Here is a 21,035-nt window from a genome sequence, read left to right on the forward strand (position 1 = left end):
AAATTAAATTCGAAAGTATAAGCAATAAAAAATTACACGTCAAGTTATGTCAATTTCTACTGTAGGAGTGGTACTTAAATATACGTTTTATTTGACTGAGCTGCTTTTGAGAATTTCAAAGGATATTGTGGACTTAAATCAAAATTTTATACTTTGTTTCGATTACATTATCTTCATTGATAGTGGTTTTTCTTATAAATATAAGGGTGAAAAATGTTAAAAAATTATATAGTTCTAGAACAGCATGGATTCAAAATTTTGAAAAAGTAAATAGTTTTTAGAATTAATGAGTGTTTTACGGTTCATGAGTCACCTGTATATACGAGTACAGGGTGTCCCGTGAGGATTTACCAATTGTAATATCTCCCGAAATAATGGTGATATCGAAATTCTGGTTTTGTAATAAGACTCATAGGGATAAGAGCTACAATTATTTCATATTTTAATTGATTTTAATGTTTTAGTAAAAATGTTAAAAAATATATTTTTTTATTTAATTATTTTCAAAAAAATTAAACATAGCTATTTTGTAGAGTTTATTTTTCGTAAGATATTGACGTTTCAAAATTTAATTTTCATTAATTTCCTGATTTTTTATATTTTTTTTTAGTTTCTAGAAAAATTGCGAATTATTTAACACCGTAAAGTTATCAAACATGTGACCCGCCACGCCGCGCACATTCCCATACGGCCCGGCCGGCCGAATACCTTCCGTGTTCCAAATAGTTATAAATTATTATCATATTTTATTTCTTCAAAACTAGAAAAAATATTAAAAATCAGGAAATTAATGAAAATAAAATTTTGAAACGTCAATATCTTCAGAAAAATAAACTCTACAAAATGGCTATCTTAAATTTTTTTGGAAATAATTAAATAAAAAAATATATTTTTTCTATTTTTTACAAAAACATTAAAATAAATTAATAAATGAAATAATTGTAGTTCTCATCTTCGTGATTCTTATTATAAAACCAGAATTTCCATATCTCTATTATTTCGTGAGATATCGCAATGGGTAAATCCTCGCGGGACATCCTGTATAGCATTTTCTATACTATCGTTTAATATGCCTATACACGGAAAATATGTAAATACGAAAATTTTAGAAACTAAGATCCCTGCAATCATCATTCAATACCGCAATCGCTGTTTTTCCCATCAACCCGTCGCCGCCGAGGCACATGTTGAAAATATGTGTAACGGAAACGGAGTTATTTTTTGTGGTGCGCCTATAGGCGTATACGGGTATAGTATCTGTCAAAGATGTGAAAGTTTTGAACGAATAAACCGAGAAAGAACAACGGAAACAAACTGGACGCACGCGTCCACGTGTCGCTTGGACCGAAACGTTCAAAGCATTTTTCCAGTAGCGGGCATTAACGCGCGCATCCGGGTAGTGGAGGTGGCGGTCACGGCAGCGTGAGGTCCGAGAAAAATGACCGAGGGTCGTTGGGGTCCGGAAATTTCATTAAAACAAAAAAAACATACGAAAGGGGTGGTGGTAGGGGTAGTGGACAATACGAAAATATCCCTTCGGCCGGCGCCTTTCACGAAAAGGGTTAAAAATATACCCTCCACTATACATTGCTGAGAACGCTGCTGCATGTACGAGGGGCGGGCACAAAGACAATGGCGCCGAGAGTATATACAATAATTAGACTGTACGCGACGCACACGCACGCCGACAGATAAGTCCACGGTGGAGGGGCGGGCGGTCGGCGAAACGGTAAGGGACGGCGGGAGTTTGCGTCGTCGTTAGTCTCGGCTGTTCCGGCGGTGGTGGTGCTGTGTGTACACGGAGCGGAGACGGACCGCCGCCGCCACGGGGATGGACTTTGGTTTCGATCTTGGTGCGGCGGCGGCGGTGGCGGCTCGGCGCGCCGCCGGTGTGCGTCTTTGCGGCCGCGCACGCCAAAGGTGTAACCCTTGCACACACCCCCATCGCCGGCGCCACTACTACCCCGCATACAGCAGCCGACCGCCGCCGCCTTTCGCCCGTCCGAGTAAGTGCGTGCGTGTGCGGTGCCCATGTGGGCGCGTCCCGCCGCGACCGACTCGCCGCGCTCTCCGAGCGAAAACCCCCGAATATTGCGGTCAAACGCGCACGCACTCGGGTCGCGCGCTCCGCCGCATCATATATACCGCGACGGCGACGCGTTTCGTATACCGGTTACCGGAGCTCCGGCGCCGCGCCGCCGCCGTTTAACCGCGCTTGTTCGCTCGCACACACAAGCGAACTTACACACACACACACACACACACACCCTCGCATAGACGTATAGTATACCGTAAATGCATATACTTGCGGTGCCGCGTTTGTATAGTTCGCTCAGCGGCGTCGTTAGGTAGTGTAGTCGCGCCGGCGGTCGGGTATATACCGTCTTCGTCTACGATGATAAAATTATCACTTAGTTATTATAAATAAAATACGTCCGTTAAAATATAATACTCGACGACGTTAAAAAACTCGATCGTCCGCACGTGGCCTTTTTTCCGTTAACATATAATAATATTTTATTACTGTAATTACCGGCGTCCGATCGTAGTGCGTTTCGTAAATAATATATTAACATAATATACACGCGGGCACACAGCAACCACAACGACCGACGACGGACGAGCGATTCGCCAGCGCAGCGGTGTCGAGGGGACGCGTACGGAAGGAAACAAAAAAAAGAGCGGGAAACGTGGTCGTAAAAGTATAATAATAAAAAAAAAAAACACTACACTTCAACCGTGGTAGGTGCACCGCCACCGCCACCGTCACCGCCACCGCTGCCGCCCGTCATTCGCAAGCGCTGTCGAAAGTTTGTTTGTATTTTTTTTTTTCGTCGACGGCACGTCCGTGTTTTTTCCCCTCCGCTACCCGCCAGCCGACCAACGACCTTGAACTGTTCCGCGATTCACCGCCGCCACGTTTTTAAATCGCCCATTGTTGCCGGCGACGTGACAAAGGTCAGTAATACATACCCATCATTAAAACATTTGTGTCATTAATATTATTATAATGCCGCAGTTGCATATCACGTGATTGTTACCCACGTATATATTTAAAAATATCGTTCTTGATGTATCTATGATTTTTTTCTGGTCATTTAAACGAACAATTTTTACTTGTTTTTTTAGTAAAGTGTCACATTCTAACAACGTTTTTTTTTTTTTTTATTAACATAAAGGCTTCAATTACTAGGATTATTAGCCTATATAATTACCAACGTTTTTTCATTTACTGTTTTTATTCACTCGTCTTTAATACCTACAACATGTGTATTGATTACACTGTATTCATGTACCGGTTAATTCAAATTTAACAACTTCAATATTCCACATGTTTGACATTATTAATAATCGTCAATATGTAAAACTCGGTTTGGTAAAATGTAAATGAAATATTTTAATTCTGTTATTCCTTATTAATTGTTATTGCATTCAATTGTACTATAAATCGTATAGGAATGAATATTGTATGTTATTAATTTTAATGAAAATACTATTGCATATGGCATTATCAAAATAATAGCTATAGTTATAATAATTTAGGATTTACAGATTTTATTAACAATTTTTTATTTTATTATAAGTTAATTTTGCTGTATTTAATTTAAAGTTTCTCACAATTAAAAGCAATATAATCGTTTTATTTATTTGACAACACAACACCTACTCAATATCATAATAATAATTAAAATAATATATTTTAATATGTAACTAAAATAAAGTTAAAATAGTATATAATTTATTATCAAAGATTAAAATCATGTTTGAAATTCTTCAAAATTAAGAATAAACAATGTACATAACATTAATTGCTATTAAAAATTATATCGCTACAGTAGTATTTGAATAGTTATTAGGTACTTATATTTATAAGTTACAAGTTTTAATTTTTATAGAAAACGTATTTGAATAATATTATATAAACATAACTTATCAATTACCAGTTATAAAATATATCCTATTTCATAGTGATTACTGATTAGTAGTAAAAAAATTAAAGTATTATAACGGCATGTAGGTACTTATAATTATTAAATCCAATAACAGAAATAACTATACATTTACGAAGGTAAACTCCAACTGGATATTTTATGTTAGTTATCATTCTGACATTCTGCGTTTATCCAATATTACTTTAGGATTTTGTTATTACCCCCGAATTTTTTACTTATTAAAAAATATCGTCAGAAGTATAATAATCAGTATTCAGTATATTGGTGGTGTTAATTTTACTGTACCTACATTAAAAAGATGACAACATTTAAATTGCTGAAAAGTTTTATAAAATTATTTTCCAATTACCAATTATTATATTATATAACATATAATATTGTTTTCGTCAATAGTTATAACAGAGGCACAACGTAAATATGATTTTGGTTGTATGATAGGTGTTTGCAGTAAATTAAGCAATCCAAATTAATATTATATTTCTAATTTACAGAGCTACACAAATGCATATGTTTAAACAATACGTATTACACACATTATTATTTAGGTATTTGAACGTCATACTATGATTTTATTATAATTATTGATAAGTACATCGTAAAACATTTTAAGCAGGTTCTACACAATTAAGTGTATTAGTTTAGTTAATTATTATTAAGATTTAACATGATTGGTTTTAATTATTACTTGTTAAAAATATTATTTATTGTATTAAAAAAAATATATAATATATTGTTGTAAATAATGAAACCGCCCAATTGCAATTTTGTTGTTTAGATACTATATATAATATATATTAAATGTATAATACAACGTTTAATTAATTTAAAATCGTTTTCTGTGCAATTACATAACCTTGTTATATGCATGTATTAAAAATAGTTACATACTTGCAGCATCGTGTATAGGAGTATCAACGGCGTAACTATAAGCGCCATTTGTGTAATGCAATTTCGGAATTTCTGTGTAATATATTATAATATTGCAGTGTCTTTATGTACGATATTGTTGTAGATATTTTACCGAGGGTCTAAACACTTATTGCTTCTCCATTCAACTAGACATAAACTTTAAAATGGAAATACGGCGATGTGACGTGTCTTTAAGTATTTCACACCAGTTATACACCTTGCACGTTGAACGTTTATCACATCCCTTAATTCTATATTCTCGTCAACCCCTTTGATGGATTAAAGGGGATTCGAATATGCAGCAGGCATGGAGAAAAATGGATTTCGTTAAAGCACTCATTACTTAAATGTCACATTGCTGGTTTATCTATCTATACCTAGTCTAAACGACTGCACTTATTAGCTATAAATTGTATAAGGTTAATGCATTAAGTTCAAAAAACCATTTTAGCTATACACTTAAAAAATGGTTAAGCGTATGGTTTATATTTATTATTAATGAATAATGATGACAACAATTGTCTCCCGATAGTCGATACTAAATTTACTTTGAATGTTTATGGTATGAAAAATAAATGATAAGCTATTGATTCCCTATTAAGCTTATCGAATAATTTATCAGGTACCTATTATGTACATATATAAATTTCATAATGATAAAATAAATAGAGTATTAATTATTCCACAAAAAAATCGACAAAACGAAATCAAATTCACTGCTAAGTTCTATACATTTTTATTTTAGTTATATTGTAAAATATTTTTTTTTTTTATGATTATTAACTAAATACATCAGAAAAATTAAACATTAATATAATATGAAAGTCTATTGGTTTCAGGGAACTAAGATGTCTATAAAATAAATGTTAAATTTAACGGTGGTTTAGAAAAAACGAAAGATGTATTAAAATAATTTTGAAATAAGTATTTTATCCATATAATTGGTAATTATAAATTATTTTTTCATCGGTTTCATATATTATTACATTGTCATTTTACATCGTTTAGCTTACATGAACTATATATTATAATAATATTATCATTATATTGACATATAATAACATCGTTTCACGTGATTTTGCAGAACCAGGTCCGTTACGTATTTACCGACCGCGACGACCGCGGAAGTCCACCGCGGTGGAATGGTGGTGAAGGGCGTCCAAATGACCGGTGGCGGGGGTGGCGTTACCGTGCCCGGTTCCGGAGCTGACAACGGCCTGTCGGAAGCGTACGCCAAGATGACCGCCGACATACTGGCCGAACGGTCGCTGGGAGATTTTCTGTCTGAACACCCCGGCGAGCTGGTACGTACCGGCAGCCCGTTTCTGGTGTGCACCATACTTCCCACGCACTGGCGGTCCAACAAGACACTTCCGGTAGCGTTCAAAGTAGTGGCGCTGGGTGAAGTGCCCGATGGAACAGCCGTCACCATACGTGCGGGCAACGATGAGAACTTTTGTGCGGAGCTGCGCAACTGCACCGCTCTGATGAAGAACCAAGTGGCCAAGTTCAACGATCTGCGATTTGTGGGAAGAAGTGGCAGAGGTCAGTGTGTAGTATTAAAATACGTAATAATATATTATTTCTCATATAATTTAATACACTGTAGTACAAAACAATAACTATAAAAGCATCCAAACAACAGCTAACAAACAGAGGCTCAGTAAAAGTTCTATTTATTCCAATTTTTTTTTTTTTACTGCTAAATTTTGATTTCATAGTTGTTTTGTGCTATTGTTTTTATACTGATTATTTGTTATTTTAACGAATTTATTTGCTTATTCCCAACTGGCCAAATATAGTCTTCTAAACATTTTTTAAGTTCTAATCAACTAATTTTCTCTATTTTACCTTTGGATTAATACCATACACTTTGCATTGTATATAATTATTATGATATGTATAACTATCATAATTTTGAAAGGTTAGACTCTTCAGTAATCACTCCAGATGTGCCTACAAATAGCAAATGTATAAAAATTATTAACTGAGTATACTGAGATAAAAAGTATAGCTGCTCTCCAATAATTTATTTAAAACGTATTTCTCTAACTTGGTCCAAATAAATTATATTTTAATCGATTGATAATAATTATACTAAAAAATGACTGACGACTCCAAATTTCATTGAATTGGGAAGAAACAATTCTCAAATCGATTGTATAACTTATGTATCGTGGTTTTGGATTAGAATGTAATTCCGAATTATTGTGTACAAATGCATAGAACATATATCACCAATCACAACAATCAGAAGTCTCATTACTTTTAAACCTACAAATACTTTTTAATCTCATGGACCATCTTTTGGTGGCCACTGATCTAGAGAATTATATACACTGCTTCCAGTGCTTCCTTTTAGAATCCATTAGGTATTTCAAATACTTGACCAGAACACGCAATTTCAGATAATAGGACTTCTCTTGGATTCCTGCTGGTGTTGCTTTTTATTTACCAGCAGGGAATGTCATTTGGTATCAGACCAAAGGTACCACCCATGGTATACGATATGTGTAATTTTTTCTGCTAGGAGTTTTCAGTCATCCACATATCCTTTCCGAAATAATACGTACTTATTCTATTGTCTGAACAACTTATTTAATTTTGAATAGGTATTTTAATTACAAAAATACCATACCTAACCTAACCTATGGCTATAGTTATGTACTTTATATATTTATTTTGTATATAGTTGGAAATATCAATCTTAAAAATAAAATAAAACAATTACAGACTACAGTAAAAACTAAAATTATTCAAAAATATTACAAGTATTTAGTATTTCAAATTATCTATGTAAAAAAGATTTTAGCATCGTTAATAATAGATAAAACAACGCTATATAGTAGAAACCTACTTTATTTTTAAATGTCTCAAAATAATCAACGACCATCATTTTATTTCTTTGAAGTATTTTTACGATTCTTGCTTTTAAATTTCACAAGTATTTTCAATAATGTATTACAATTACATCATGATTAATATTAGGTATATCATATTTATTTTATTTATAGTACTAGACTAACTCCTATATAACAACAATAAATACACAACAATATACATAAACTTGTATAAGTCCTAGATAAAAATGTTTAGCTACAAAAATAATCTCTGTTAAATACAATGTATTAATTAGTCATTTTTACCACAAAATAGACATTTATACAGTGTTAAATAAAAACGACTATTTCACTGTTTATAATAATTTAAACCATACAATCAGAATATTATATTAACCATTATTATGGTACATAATTAAGTCTCATTAAAGTGTTAATATTATAAAAATATATTTTTTAGTTAACACCACCATTATTTCGTTTTATACAGTTAAAAAAAAAATTTCACGCAACTGAAGCCGGAATCTACGATTTTTCGAAGTTTTTAGAAATGATGAAGTAGCGTATTAAACGAAATAACTACAACAATACTATATTTGTATTGACAAAAATGTTTACAAATTTGCGTCGCGTCGTGTTATGTGTTATATAAAAAAAGATATGACTTTTCATCGGCATTCAACAAAACCACGGCAACGGACAATTATAGTGTCGCCGTCAATTAAAACGTAATAATAAAATTAACGGTAAAAAAACAAAACCATAGCGGTAACACGGTTTACGAACGTTTATATTGCACCGCCGCGGGTGTTGTCGCCGACACGACTTTCCACTCAATTATAATAATTACGCGCGCGCACGAACCATCGCCGCGGGTCGTGTGTACAATGTACATACGTTTAATATACATAATATATGCACCTACATTGTACGACTACAGCAGTAGTTATTATCGCATAAACGTCGAGTTTTTCCAACAAGATTTATCATTCCCCTCGTTATGTTTTCCCGACAAATTAACACGATGACGATGACCGCCTCTCTCTCGTCGTAGTATTTTAATATTTTCAGTACGAGTGATGTGGTACGTATTTTGTGCATATTATAGGCACTCTTGCGGTGGAAAAAAAAAATGTAAAACACACACCGTGGCCGTCATCTGTCTAGGTCCATTATACGTGTACCAACACACACGCACACACACAATCGTATGAAACGTAGTTTAAAGTACGTATGTGTGTGTGCGTGCGTGCGCGCGTGTATGAAAGCGGGGTGGATGTCAGGTCAATGCAACGCGATTTCCCTTCATCGGAACACGGCCGTTTTCTCGTCGTAGAAGCTTTATCTGCACGTTTACACCCGGGTTGGAGGTCCCCTTTTGATAATAATTATAATCGTATATGTAATATAGGGTGGATCACCGTATTTTGTCTGTGTTAAACTTATGATCATGAGAAAACGGGGAATATACGACAGCTTATACTCTGTATATTATTTGTTCAGTCTGTGGTAGTCTTACAGCCTGACGAAGACATAACCGCCATTGTAATTTATAGTCAAATAAACATTTTCACGCCGATTTAATTTTATACACCTATATATTCTTATAATCACACAATTTATGATTTTCAGAACTGGCGGTAGTTATCTACTTTGATTTGTAATATCCAGAATTCGTTCACTGTCGATAACTACGCGGTATTGTCACGATACTATAGGTTATATTGGGTAGGAATATTTACATTAACTATGCAATATGGTATTTATAGAAACTAGGTTTACCTACTAGCATTCGCAAATACCGTAAACATCAGTTACCGTTTACTTAAAATAACGCTATGTCGTCATGTGCAGCTATAATTTATTTTATATAACCTACAAAATCAATCATATTATTACGATTCCACGTTCTACGAACTCTTCCCTCAAAATGTCAAAGCTTAATTATATTTTCGGAATTTATAATATTTATTTAATTTTTTTTAGATTCTGAACGAAGTGATGAATGTATTGATTTTACAATGATGTGTGTTTTTTTTTTTGTGTGTGTGTGTACAGCATAACTAGTCGAAATAATGCTTCAATTTCTAACTTTGGGGGTGGTTTCCGATGTAAAAGTGAATATCCTTGGTGCATTATAGAGGTCAAAAGTAAACATTTTCCAGCAGTTTTCAAAAAAATTGAGAAAAACAAAAAAAAAGTGACAGAAAAACGGGAATTTTTATGGAAAACCAGTTTTCGACCAAAATGATTATTTTTTATGGTTGTAATTCAAAAACTAATCACTGTAAATACTTGAAATTTTCACCAAATGTTTATGTTAGTGTTATCTATATACAGTTTAATTTTCAAAAAATGTATTATTTTATTAATTATGAATTATGATAACTACATGCAATGTTTGTGGAAAAATTGATTAACATGCAATGAAATGAAAAAAAAAGCATCCTAACTGAAAAATAAAATATTTGTTTCAAAATAGAATATTTGACAATATTTAAATATAATATATCCTAGACTGACAAATCATCTCCGTTCAGAATCGTTTTTCGTATACAATATCTATCATTGCATTCAAATCCAACCTACCCTAGTCTGAGGTCCACCCCACCACCAGCAGAGCGACATCCATTTACCCGCTTTTTTGTTTTTATTGTTGATTTGTGGTTTTATGGCAATAAACAAAGCGATAACATTTGTCAATCAAAAATCGGTTAGAAATGAAATTTATAAGAAATCAATTAAAACTATTATTTCTACATATTGTTAAAAGAAATGTAATATATATATAATATATTACATTATAAATCATCATACATAAATAGTACATATAGAAAAATTCTACAATATTACATAAAGTATAAGTAGGTGTAGAAATAAATTGTTTGAAAATTAACTGGTAATAAAAATTACTTAAAAAACTATAATACATTAATTGTATTAATATGTTATAATATTAACTGCAAGATTCAACACTTACCTGTAGAATAATTGTGAACATCCTTTTGACAAAATTAAGTTTTACATCCATGATATTTTTCTTATCCATAATAATTTTGTTTGTTAATTTAAAATTTAACAGGATACTGTCCTACTTGCGGATATTGTGTTATTTTTATTCAATAATTTGTTAATTTTGTGCGACTTTTTATATAACATTAGTTTTTTTTTACGTTACAGGCAAGAGTTTTACGCTGACTATAACTGTGAGCTGTTCACCTCCACAAGTTACTACTTACAATAAAGCCATCAAAGTCACTGTGGACGGACCTAGAGAACCACGTTCCAAAACACGTAAGTAAATAAGTACTACCATCCTTTTTATTCCCAAGTCTTAGATATATTTATTATTTGGAATACATAAAAAAGAGGAAAATACAAAAAATTCATACGGAACCTTATTTTTCAGGAATATAGTCATCCGGTCTGAATGTTTTATCGTGAATGATATTTCAGAAAAATAATAAAATATAGAAATTATGTTATTTTCAAAGATCAATATGTATTTTGTTTAATGATATTTTTCAAAACTACAGTATTATCCCAGGAGTATTTAGAAACAGTAGAATAATAATGCGAATAGTACTGTTCGGGAACAGTATAGATTAGAAAAATATTTCTGAGGATATAAAAGTGAGACAACATTTTTTAGTAAATTATTCATGTGGATTCGTATTTTTCATGACAATATAAATTAGGAAAATATTGATCAAGACACTAAAATTGAGAACAAAATTTTTTACTTTATTACATGTTTATGCGTATTAGTCTAAAATCATATTAATTAATATAATAATGCATAGGATTGGATGGGAAAGGACAGTCATTTATTGGAAAATATTCAAGAGGAATAGTTCTAAAAATAAATATTATCATATAGGAAAAATACGAAATAATAACTATTATAAACTATAATATATAATTTTATTGAAATAGCATTTCATGCGAATAAAAATAACAGATTTTGTTTTCTTGTTACATATTTTCCTGTTTTATACAGTACAGTACTGTCTTAGTAACAATCTTATATTGATATTAAAAAAAATTTGCACCTAGTGAGCTACATCTCTGCGGGCGTGCCTGACAGTACTTAAAATATTATAGCAATGTGAAATCATTAGGTTATAGTTTAACACATGCTATTTAACATAATATTATTGTATTTAATCAATTGGTTCGAAGACTTGAAAATTACATTATTTTGTTGACAACGTATGTAATTTAGTATTTTTAGTTATTACAATTTAGTTTCATACTAAATATAATATAAATAATTAGCACACTGAGGATATTATCATCTTCGTTTGGTACGTAATAATTTTAGAATCCGTCAATATATATATATTGTAAAAGAACCTACGTAATTTATGTGTTTCTTCACTCAATAACATAATTATGTATACCTGAGCAATTTTACGACATACTAACGAATAAATAACTTGATAATATCTATCCATTCGCAAATGTCACAATATTATAACGATAAAAAAAATAAAAAATAAAAAAATAAATATAACATAATATGCTTTTCGTGAGTGTCTTTGTGCCCGCTTCTAAACAGACGATGCGACTGGCATGCGTTTTGAGCGCTTTTGAGGTCGAACTTGTGTTTTTTATGAGGGGTGCAGCCCGTCACCCGCCGCAGCCAACGTCTTTATGATGACGACTGGTCCCTTTGGCCCGCATCCCGCCGCAGCTAACAATACATTGCGCACATCATGAAAGGCATTTTTGACGTGATGGTTTGTTTATACGCACGCGGTCTCTTTAAACGACACGCCGGTGCCGGTGTTTAAAAAAGAAACGCTCAAATAAAACAAAATCCGGTTTACGAATGTAGATATAATATACATAATATTATATATACCATATTATTATTATTATTATATTATGATATATATATATATATATAATATTCATGTATTATATATTATGTCTCGATGGCAGCGGCGTCCTTTCTGTCGGCGTTCGGACGGTATAAACACTGCGCTCGCACATTATATATAGCGCACCATAAAAGCCGGTCTCGTCCGGATTGCAGCCGCGAGTTATTGAGAGAATAGTACAATATGTGTATATATAAGACCATGTATATATATGTGTATAGTATATATAGTGATATATATAGGTACGTATGTATTTATTAACCCAAACGATCCGGACAAATCACGGGCCTGTGAACTTTAGACGTTCGCGCCACGTTTAATGACTTTGGAAACTGATCGCCTTGACGATTCGCCATCATTTATTATCTCGTGGGTGGAAGGATGGTGGTGAGGGGGAACGTGTCGTGCGAGGCGGTTGGCAGGGCAGCTTGTGGGATAACCACACACGTGCCCGGCCGTTGCAGCTGTTGTACAGGTCCCCATTAATTGCCGTTTCCACTTTAGACGCTTGTGAGTGATGTAGAGTACGCCTAGACCTATATATATATGTATATAACATAGTTTCAACTTTTTCCAAAGGCATTATCCCGGAAAATCGAATCAGAAAACTCGAGGATAAGAACATATTATTTTGTCCAACGCTATTCCGGCGTTTTTGCTCTACGTTTCGGCACGCCGCAATTGCACAGTGTACCGTGAAATCATATCAAAAGTTAAAATTTTGTAAAAATAAATTTAAAATTGTTTACATAAGTATTAGTTTCATATTATGGGTAAAATATGATGAGCTCTTGTTACTCGATAAAATACAACGTAATTTAATTTTTAATTACTTTTAATGTGCGTAATTTTTCATCTAAATGTAACTTAAATTTGCATGTCACTCACACACCACTTCAAATATTATATGAAACATAAGTCATGTAGACAAATTAGTCAAACAATGAAGTGAGTTTTTCACTATTTTAGATGTGCTAACATAAGAAAATATTAAAACTAAAATATTATATATTTATATCAGGTATACCTAAAATTTTATTTTTTCGTTTGTGACATCCATAAATTTCCCGTTATGTTTACAATATAATTTCATGTCTATAACTTAATTTTTCTAAAAAACTATTTAATAACTTATTAATAAAATATTTGTAGTAATAATTTTTTTTTTTTTATGTAAGACAGAAATTAACTATAGGTACCTACTTGGAATAAATAGTAATATTATCAAAACGTTTGTGTTAAGTTATAGTTTTTATTAACGTAGCAATTGTCATCCTTTGTGTAGGTGAAAAAAATTTAATCCATAATCAATGACATTTATCTATTATATTAAATAATTAATAAATATTATTTTTAGGCTAAACTTAATCAGAAATAATATCCATAATATGATTATTATTTTCAAATTTTAATTTTGGCTATTTGTTTATGATTATAGAATCTTAATATGACTTGTTGTCATTTTCCTATATAAATATAAGTAGACTTATCTTTCTAACTTTTGATATTCTTTATTTTTAAAGATTGATTGAAGATAATTTATTTTCTCCAAAACGTTATAAAATTAGTTGAACATTAACCTATACTAAATATACTGAATTACCTTAACTTTAAATTAGTAATTTAATATTTTATGGTTAAAAAAGTTAAGTCCGGAAAGGATAAAATGAATATAGGACATTATTATCTATAAATTATTAAGACTAGATTAAAAAAATGTTGTGGCGTAATCCTAAACCACGCGGTCACTGACTCGTTCTAATAAAATCCTTCTTGGTGACTGCCGGTCACGTATATTTATTTTATCTTCGATGCGTCTTTTTCAACCATTGTAAATTTTTAATATTTTAATAGCAAAAATGTTTATTACATGTAAAACGCACAGTGGAATATTTTAAAAGAATAAATAATGCGCATGCCATATCATGATTCTACATATTTTAATATTCGGATAAGAGGATAAGATGATTTTGGTTTTAATTTGAAATATAATTTTAAGGATATTATGTGTACATAATATACTTATATATTTTTTGGATGTGTTACATATTATAACGTAATATAATAATTATATATACACAAATCAATGAGGCGTTATGTAATTAAAAAACCGTTAACTTTAATATACTAATACATATTCATACGAGATTTGAATACAGCGTATATCTCTATGAATACACCTACCTAAATATAAAATTCAGGAATATTAACAATCTACAATATAGTTGCTGTACTCATCAATTACATGGGTATTATTATCCTCATATTTTGCTTGCAGCATAAACGATAATTTTAATCTGTTTGATAATTTAATTAATAATAATATAAAGAAAAGTAAAACTGTAATTATATAAATTATTACTGTTTGCCTTTGATGGTATTTTGAACGCATGAATAAACTGAATTCAAGCAAAATCGTGATATTATGATATTATAAAATAAGTAATAACTTAAAATATTATGAAATTAAACTCTTATGAATCCGATGTCTGTTATAAATAAAGCAATAACCATAAAATTCCAATGTATTGTATGAATATAATATGGTATAATAAAACCGTTTTAACTCAAAGTTATGTTCTTTTCCTTTTAGGGCAACAGCAACAGTTCCACGCTTTTGCTTTTGGGCAAAGACCGTTCTTATCGACGCACTTCGCTAATCCATTAGATCCACTGCACAGGACTGCCGATCCACTTGCATTCCGCATGCCAGCTATGGCAAATTGTCAAAGTGAGTTCGTAGACGTAATACTATAATCACTATGACACAAATTATACGCCACAATAACGGTAATCCGCATTTTATGTTTTATTTTATTTTTTTGGAGGGGGGAGGTTTTTAAAACTGGCTGACTAATAACTGCAGGTACAGCAGGGGTGGTATGTGTATCTGTACTCGAGGGTCGATTCCCATGGGTATATTATAATGTTCCTTTGAAACGATAACAAACGACTACAAAATAAAGTAATATCATATTACGCGTGGATATTGTATCTTGCCGATCTTGTTTAAGTATTATCGCATTAGGTTTAAATAATATCTGCTTCGATGACATAAGCCCTCCGGTGTACCTAACAACAGTGTAGTAATAATATAACGCATATATTATAGTGCAGTTTAAAAATGCATTTCAGCGTTATTAGTTATATAACACTGTGATACGAGGTTGAAAGATTTATAATAACAAGAAGCGTAACATGGCTATTGTTTTTAATAATGCGTATAATCACAGTAAATTTTCCTATTTTGTTTTTATGGTTTTCATTATGTTGTCGTTACTGCTGCCATGTACGAAAAATAATAACAGTTATAAACCGCAGTGAAATTTTGTTATACATATTTAAATAAAAAAATTAATTTCGCCAAAATATTCTTTCAGATGTGTTTGTATAAAATCAATACGGTTTTAATATTGGTTATGCGTAAACGGTAGAACATACATACTTTCAAGACGAAAAAAATGTGTTTAGTTTGAAATCATGTGCTCGAATTCTCTCTATATAACTCGGTATTCTGGAACGTGTATGTGTTCTATATTATATTCAAACGCATGTGTTAGTCATAAATCGTACCTCTATAGTCCATATTACCATGCACGATGTAGAAATGCATTTGATTATCACCGCGTATTCGTATATACGTAATCATATTAGGTACCAATACTATAGTTGTTGAAGAAGAGCAGAGAATAAGAGTAACGAAATTGTGACCAATATATATATATATATAATTATATATAAATTTATAAAAGCTGACTGACTAAATAATTTATCATCAAATACCCGGAACCACCAAAGATATGAGTATGAAATTTGATCAGAATAGTTTTGTTATATGGTGTAGATAGTGTAATTGAGACCTATTAAGAAGAATTTTTCAAAATTTGTACTTTAAAGAGGTTATCAAAGCCTTAAACATGGATTTTTAGATTCACAATCACAATGGAAACTGAAATATTTGTATTTATGATGAAAGATTGCCGTTTATCACAGGTTATAATAGTAATAGTAGGGATGTAGCCATGCAGGGATTAATATTTTAATTATTTTTTCGTATGCATAAATGGGTACTAGTGGTTATTCGACCAAATTAAGTAAAAACATGAATCAAATTGTCACGTTAATGCGGCTAAGATTAAAGAAACTATTTTCTTAAAATGAAATACATAGTTGTAGCTCATATATTATATGTATAACGCTAAAAACTACCAATTTGATTTTGACAAAAATCTCTTAAATTGTGTTTAGAGATATCAAAAAAGTTTATAAAATAGATTAAAGTTCGTTAATAATTATATCAAGTGCCAAATCCAATTCACAATTTGCGGTTGCCTATGTATAGGTTGAATTATTTCACCAAGCTTGATAATCGTCTGACACCGATTTAACCGTGAACTGAGGTACACTTAAACCGAGATACACATTATATTTAGCGTACATACTACATATAGGATTTTTCGCAAAAAAAAACTTCTAACTGGCAAAGGTGGTATATTCAGCTATAGTATTGCGTATATCATTATAATACATCAGTAAACCGGTATGGTAGTCGCAATAATTTTTGTCCTATACCGCATTATGACAACAATGACATACCGATGGATAAACGATGTAACGTCGCGTGCGTAATACATTTATAACATTGTAACAGTGTCATGAAAAATGAAAAACATATTAATACTTATCGGTCATTTAACTAATCCGGAACGGACGGTAAGGATGATAACAATAATAATTATATCATCGAATTTACTTATATATAGCTATACCGAGGCGATTCGTCACCACAGGGCGTATTTTATAACGAATTTATCATTTTTACGCGCGGGTGGCGGCCAACGTGCGGTCGGATATATTCTATTATTCATACTATTATATCTTTCGTTTACGCACTCGATATCATCAATTCACGCGCGAAATCCATTCGGTCCCGAGTCCCGTGTCATTAATGATAGCTAAACCGATTTGGACATCCTGTAGCTCGGTGTATCACGGTGTATTACCGCCTAAACGATTTTAACACCGTCCGGACAACCATACAACCATGTTATAATATATTATATTATATTATACTGCAGCAATAACCTCGTTTCTCAGTTCATTCATCATCTTACGCGCGCGAGTCGACTGCACGAATGTGCTGCGACAGCGAATATGGGATGGTCATTTGTATGATGCCCACGGTGCCATGGAGGGAGAGGGCGAGGGTTTTTGTGTGTTCAGTGATAGCAGTGACGTGGTACATTTATCGCATCAATAATAATGATCGATAGTTTAATAACATCGATCGATATAATACATAATATACTATAATGTAGTATATTATGTTCATATTATTATACCTATATTTCATACAGTGATAATAATCACTATAACCTAACCTAGATAGATATGAAAATATGAATCGTGCGTTTATATATTATACGTATTTAACATTATATTATAATCGAAATGATGATGACCACAATAACATAATATTAAATTTTATATCGGTGTTGCGGTTGTTGACAGATATGGGTCAGTTCGCTCCACATCACTCGTGGGGATACTCTCATTCAACCGCGTACTCGACGTGGCCTGGCGGGGGCGGGTGCACGAACTTCACGACGCCCGCGCTCTCCACCGGATTCACCGGCTCTGTTGCCGCGTCCGAGCTTCATACCTCCTTGTCGGCCGGACATCAACACGACTTGTTCACGACGTGCACGGTCAATGCGCAGTCAACGACAGCCGGTAAGTACCTGACATTATTCTGACATACGAACCGGTTCTAAATACCTAACCTAGGAATGGAGTAGCGTGATGAATTTATAAGGGGGGGGGGCTATAGCCTTCCTTTTTAAAAATAAAGCAGTGATTCAGTTCTCATACATGGACAGAATAATAGGGGGCTAAGCCCCCTTAGCCACTCCCACCAACTTTATGCCTATGCTCGTAGGTATATGTGGTTACCCCGGTAACTATATATAATATTATTCTATATTATTACCTCCTAATTCGAATTATGCATTATGCATTTTTTTTATTTTGTCCGAATATTTATTATTAACTCATTAGTGAATTTACATCGAATTGCATTACATTTCGTTTGCATGACGTAGGTTCTTGCGGTAATGTGTAAACGTTGATTAAATCATCTACCTCATCTGAAATAATTTAGCTAACTTCCCTTAAAGATTTTATTTCTCTCAAACCATCTCTCATATCAACATTCAGATAAATGTGTGGTGATTCTCTTTTCATTTCCTAGCATGTACACAATAATAACTACTAAAGATCAATATGATTTTAAAATCGGACTTTTGAAATAGTCGGACTGAATGACTGATTATTAATTTGACTTGTTTATGAAGTCAACTTACAATTCGAGTTTTTTTGAGTTATTAGACACTATAGGCAATGTACAATAAATAAGTAGGTAAATCTTAAATTTTTAAAATTAATATGGGAAGAAATATTGAATTAATAATTTAAATATGTAAAAATATGTACATATTTTTGTTTTAAATACTATACACAATATATACATGTATGGGTCACATGTTATGATGATTGTGCAGCTTAAACTATCTGCACCTTTTTTCTTTTATTGAAATATTTTAAATTAAAATTATTATATCTCAATAACCACATTATAGTTTTTAAACAATGAATAATGATAATAATCAGACTAAGAACGCGTCGCGTATTATTGTTTTTGTTTCCTATTCAAAGTGATGCCACCGTTTGCGGACACGACCGTGCCAACCGCCAACGGGCCAGGCGACCTAGAACATCAACTGCTGCTGTCGTCGTCGTCGTCCAACTGTCACCAGCAACACGACCGTACAGGGTTCCCGGCGGTCAGGGGTTACCAGCAACAGCAGACGACAGTTAACGACCAGTCGATGCCCCCGCCGGCGCCGGACCTGCACCCGTCCACTTCGTCGGGTCCCCGGTCGACCGACTCGTCGGCGCCCGACTCACCTACCGGGCCCGGTGGGTCTACGGACGACATGATGGCCATCGGCCACGCGCATGGTTACGATCAACTGGGCGGTGGAGGTTACCACGGCGGCGGTCACTTGACGACGGGCATGCAGTTACCGGCGTCGTTGCAACTATACTCTCAGCTGTACCACGCGTCCGCGGCCGGCAACACAACCAGACATCATCACCACCACCATCACTACCACCAACCCGGCGACGACGGAGGCGATGATCATTTGCAGGTCAGCGGCGCCGTGCAGAGGCCCACCCAACAGGCAGTGGCCGCGACTGACCACTCGGCGGTCTGGAGACCTTATTGAATGGTATAGGATCGACACTACCCGACGACCGTCCGCGGATCTGCCTTGTCTCTATATTATGTATGCCTTCCTACACTATTGTTTTTATTACGATGTGTTTGATAATATATGATATCAGACGAAAATTAGATTTAAAATTATTAAAATAACTCGTATATATTGTGTTGTAAAAATTATTGTACACGATTAAGACTATTCCTAGATCAATTATAGATCATAATATTAATATTTATTATCAAACCTACCCATGTATGATATAGGCATATATATATATTATCGTGCGATGTATATAAACCTTGTGATTCACGTAATATATTAATATTAACGATATTCTAATAACGTATTTTACGATCTTCCTTATTAAAATATTATACCTATAACGTCATAATGGTACGACGATACACACTGCAATTATTACAGGATTACCAACATGATATAAGTATGTGTATCAGATTTTAATGACATACCTATAATAGTCTATTATTAATAATATGATATTGTATACTTTTGACGGTATTGCGTGCGGTGTCACGTTTTCATCTTTCATGCGGATCAGTCCGCCAAAAACGGTTGAAAATCTCTCGGCGGAATCTAATGCTATACGAAAAACGGTGGCGAAGAAGGGGCGGCAGACGGAGGGTGGGAGGAAGTAACCGAGGCGCAGTGTGTATAAATAATAATAATAATATACAGTTTTCGCATATCGAAAACCGCCGCCGCGCTACGGCGCGCAAATGAACTTTTGGCCGCCGCCGCCGTAATAAGACAGGGCCGTAATGAACGGGCGGAGACGGTTTGCACGCGTACACACGGACCCGCGCGCGGCGTGTAGATACCAACGGTCATGTATTATTCATTACGGTGGGCCGCCACACGCTCCCGCCCCCGCCCCACCACCGCCCATTGCGCGCCCGCACATGTTGTATATATATTGTACGCGAGAAGATTGTTCGGCGCGCCGCGGGCTGTAAGTAACCTACGCAGCTCCGAGCCGCCGGGGAATAAAAATATCATAGCTGCTGTACAATAATGTGGGCACGCGGACACGGGGAGTTATGACGAGCGGAATATTCATTATCCTACTACTTGCGGGCGCGGGCTAAGGAATTCATAACTCCCGCGACTTTCCCCGCGAGACCAATTGGCGGCGCGGCGCGC

At 33.6% G+C, this 21,035-nt stretch overlaps 1 protein-coding gene across 2 annotated transcripts; it reads left to right on the forward strand.

The window, feature by feature from the left end:
* The first annotated feature begins 1,793 nt into the window (after nt 1-1,793).
* On the forward strand, nt 1,794-20,207 carry LOC107170176 (uncharacterized). 2 transcript variants are annotated; one of them, XM_089224235.1, is made up of 6 exons: nt 1,797-2,958; nt 5,947-6,407; nt 10,883-10,996; nt 15,182-15,319; nt 18,100-18,321; nt 19,303-20,207. In XM_089224235.1, the coding sequence occupies exons 2-6, from the start codon at nt 6,005-6,007 to the stop codon at nt 19,875-19,877; spliced, it is 1,452 nt and encodes a 483-aa protein (XP_089080361.1). In that variant the 5' UTR covers nt 1,797-2,958; nt 5,947-6,004; the 3' UTR covers nt 19,878-20,207. The 2 variants fall into 2 exon arrangements, with proteins under 2 accessions (XP_089080362.1, XP_089080361.1); XM_089224236.1 differs by lacking the exon at nt 15,182-15,319 and having other exon boundaries at nt 1,794-2,958.
* Nucleotides 20,208-21,035: the final 828 nt, after the last annotated feature.

Source organism: Diuraphis noxia, unplaced genomic scaffold, assembly GCF_037042655.1.
Source record: "Diuraphis noxia isolate RWA-SAM2 unplaced genomic scaffold, SU_Dnox_SAM2 contig0003, whole genome shotgun sequence".
NCBI lineage: Eukaryota > Metazoa > Arthropoda > Insecta > Hemiptera > Aphididae > Diuraphis > Diuraphis noxia.

Excerpts from the sequence above, each read along its gene's own strand:
- LOC107170176 (XM_089224235.1), top strand. The coding sequence starts at position 6,005 with ATGGTGGTGAAGGGCGTCCAAATGACCGGTGGCGGGGGTGGCGTTACC. Across the intron at positions 6,408-10,882 it reads TGTGGGAAGAAGTGGCAGAG|GCAAGAGTTTTACGCTGACT; the intron begins GTCAGTGTGTAG and ends TTTACGTTACAG. Across the intron at positions 18,322-19,302 it reads TGCGCAGTCAACGACAGCCG|TGATGCCACCGTTTGCGGAC; the intron begins GTAAGTACCTGA and ends TCCTATTCAAAG.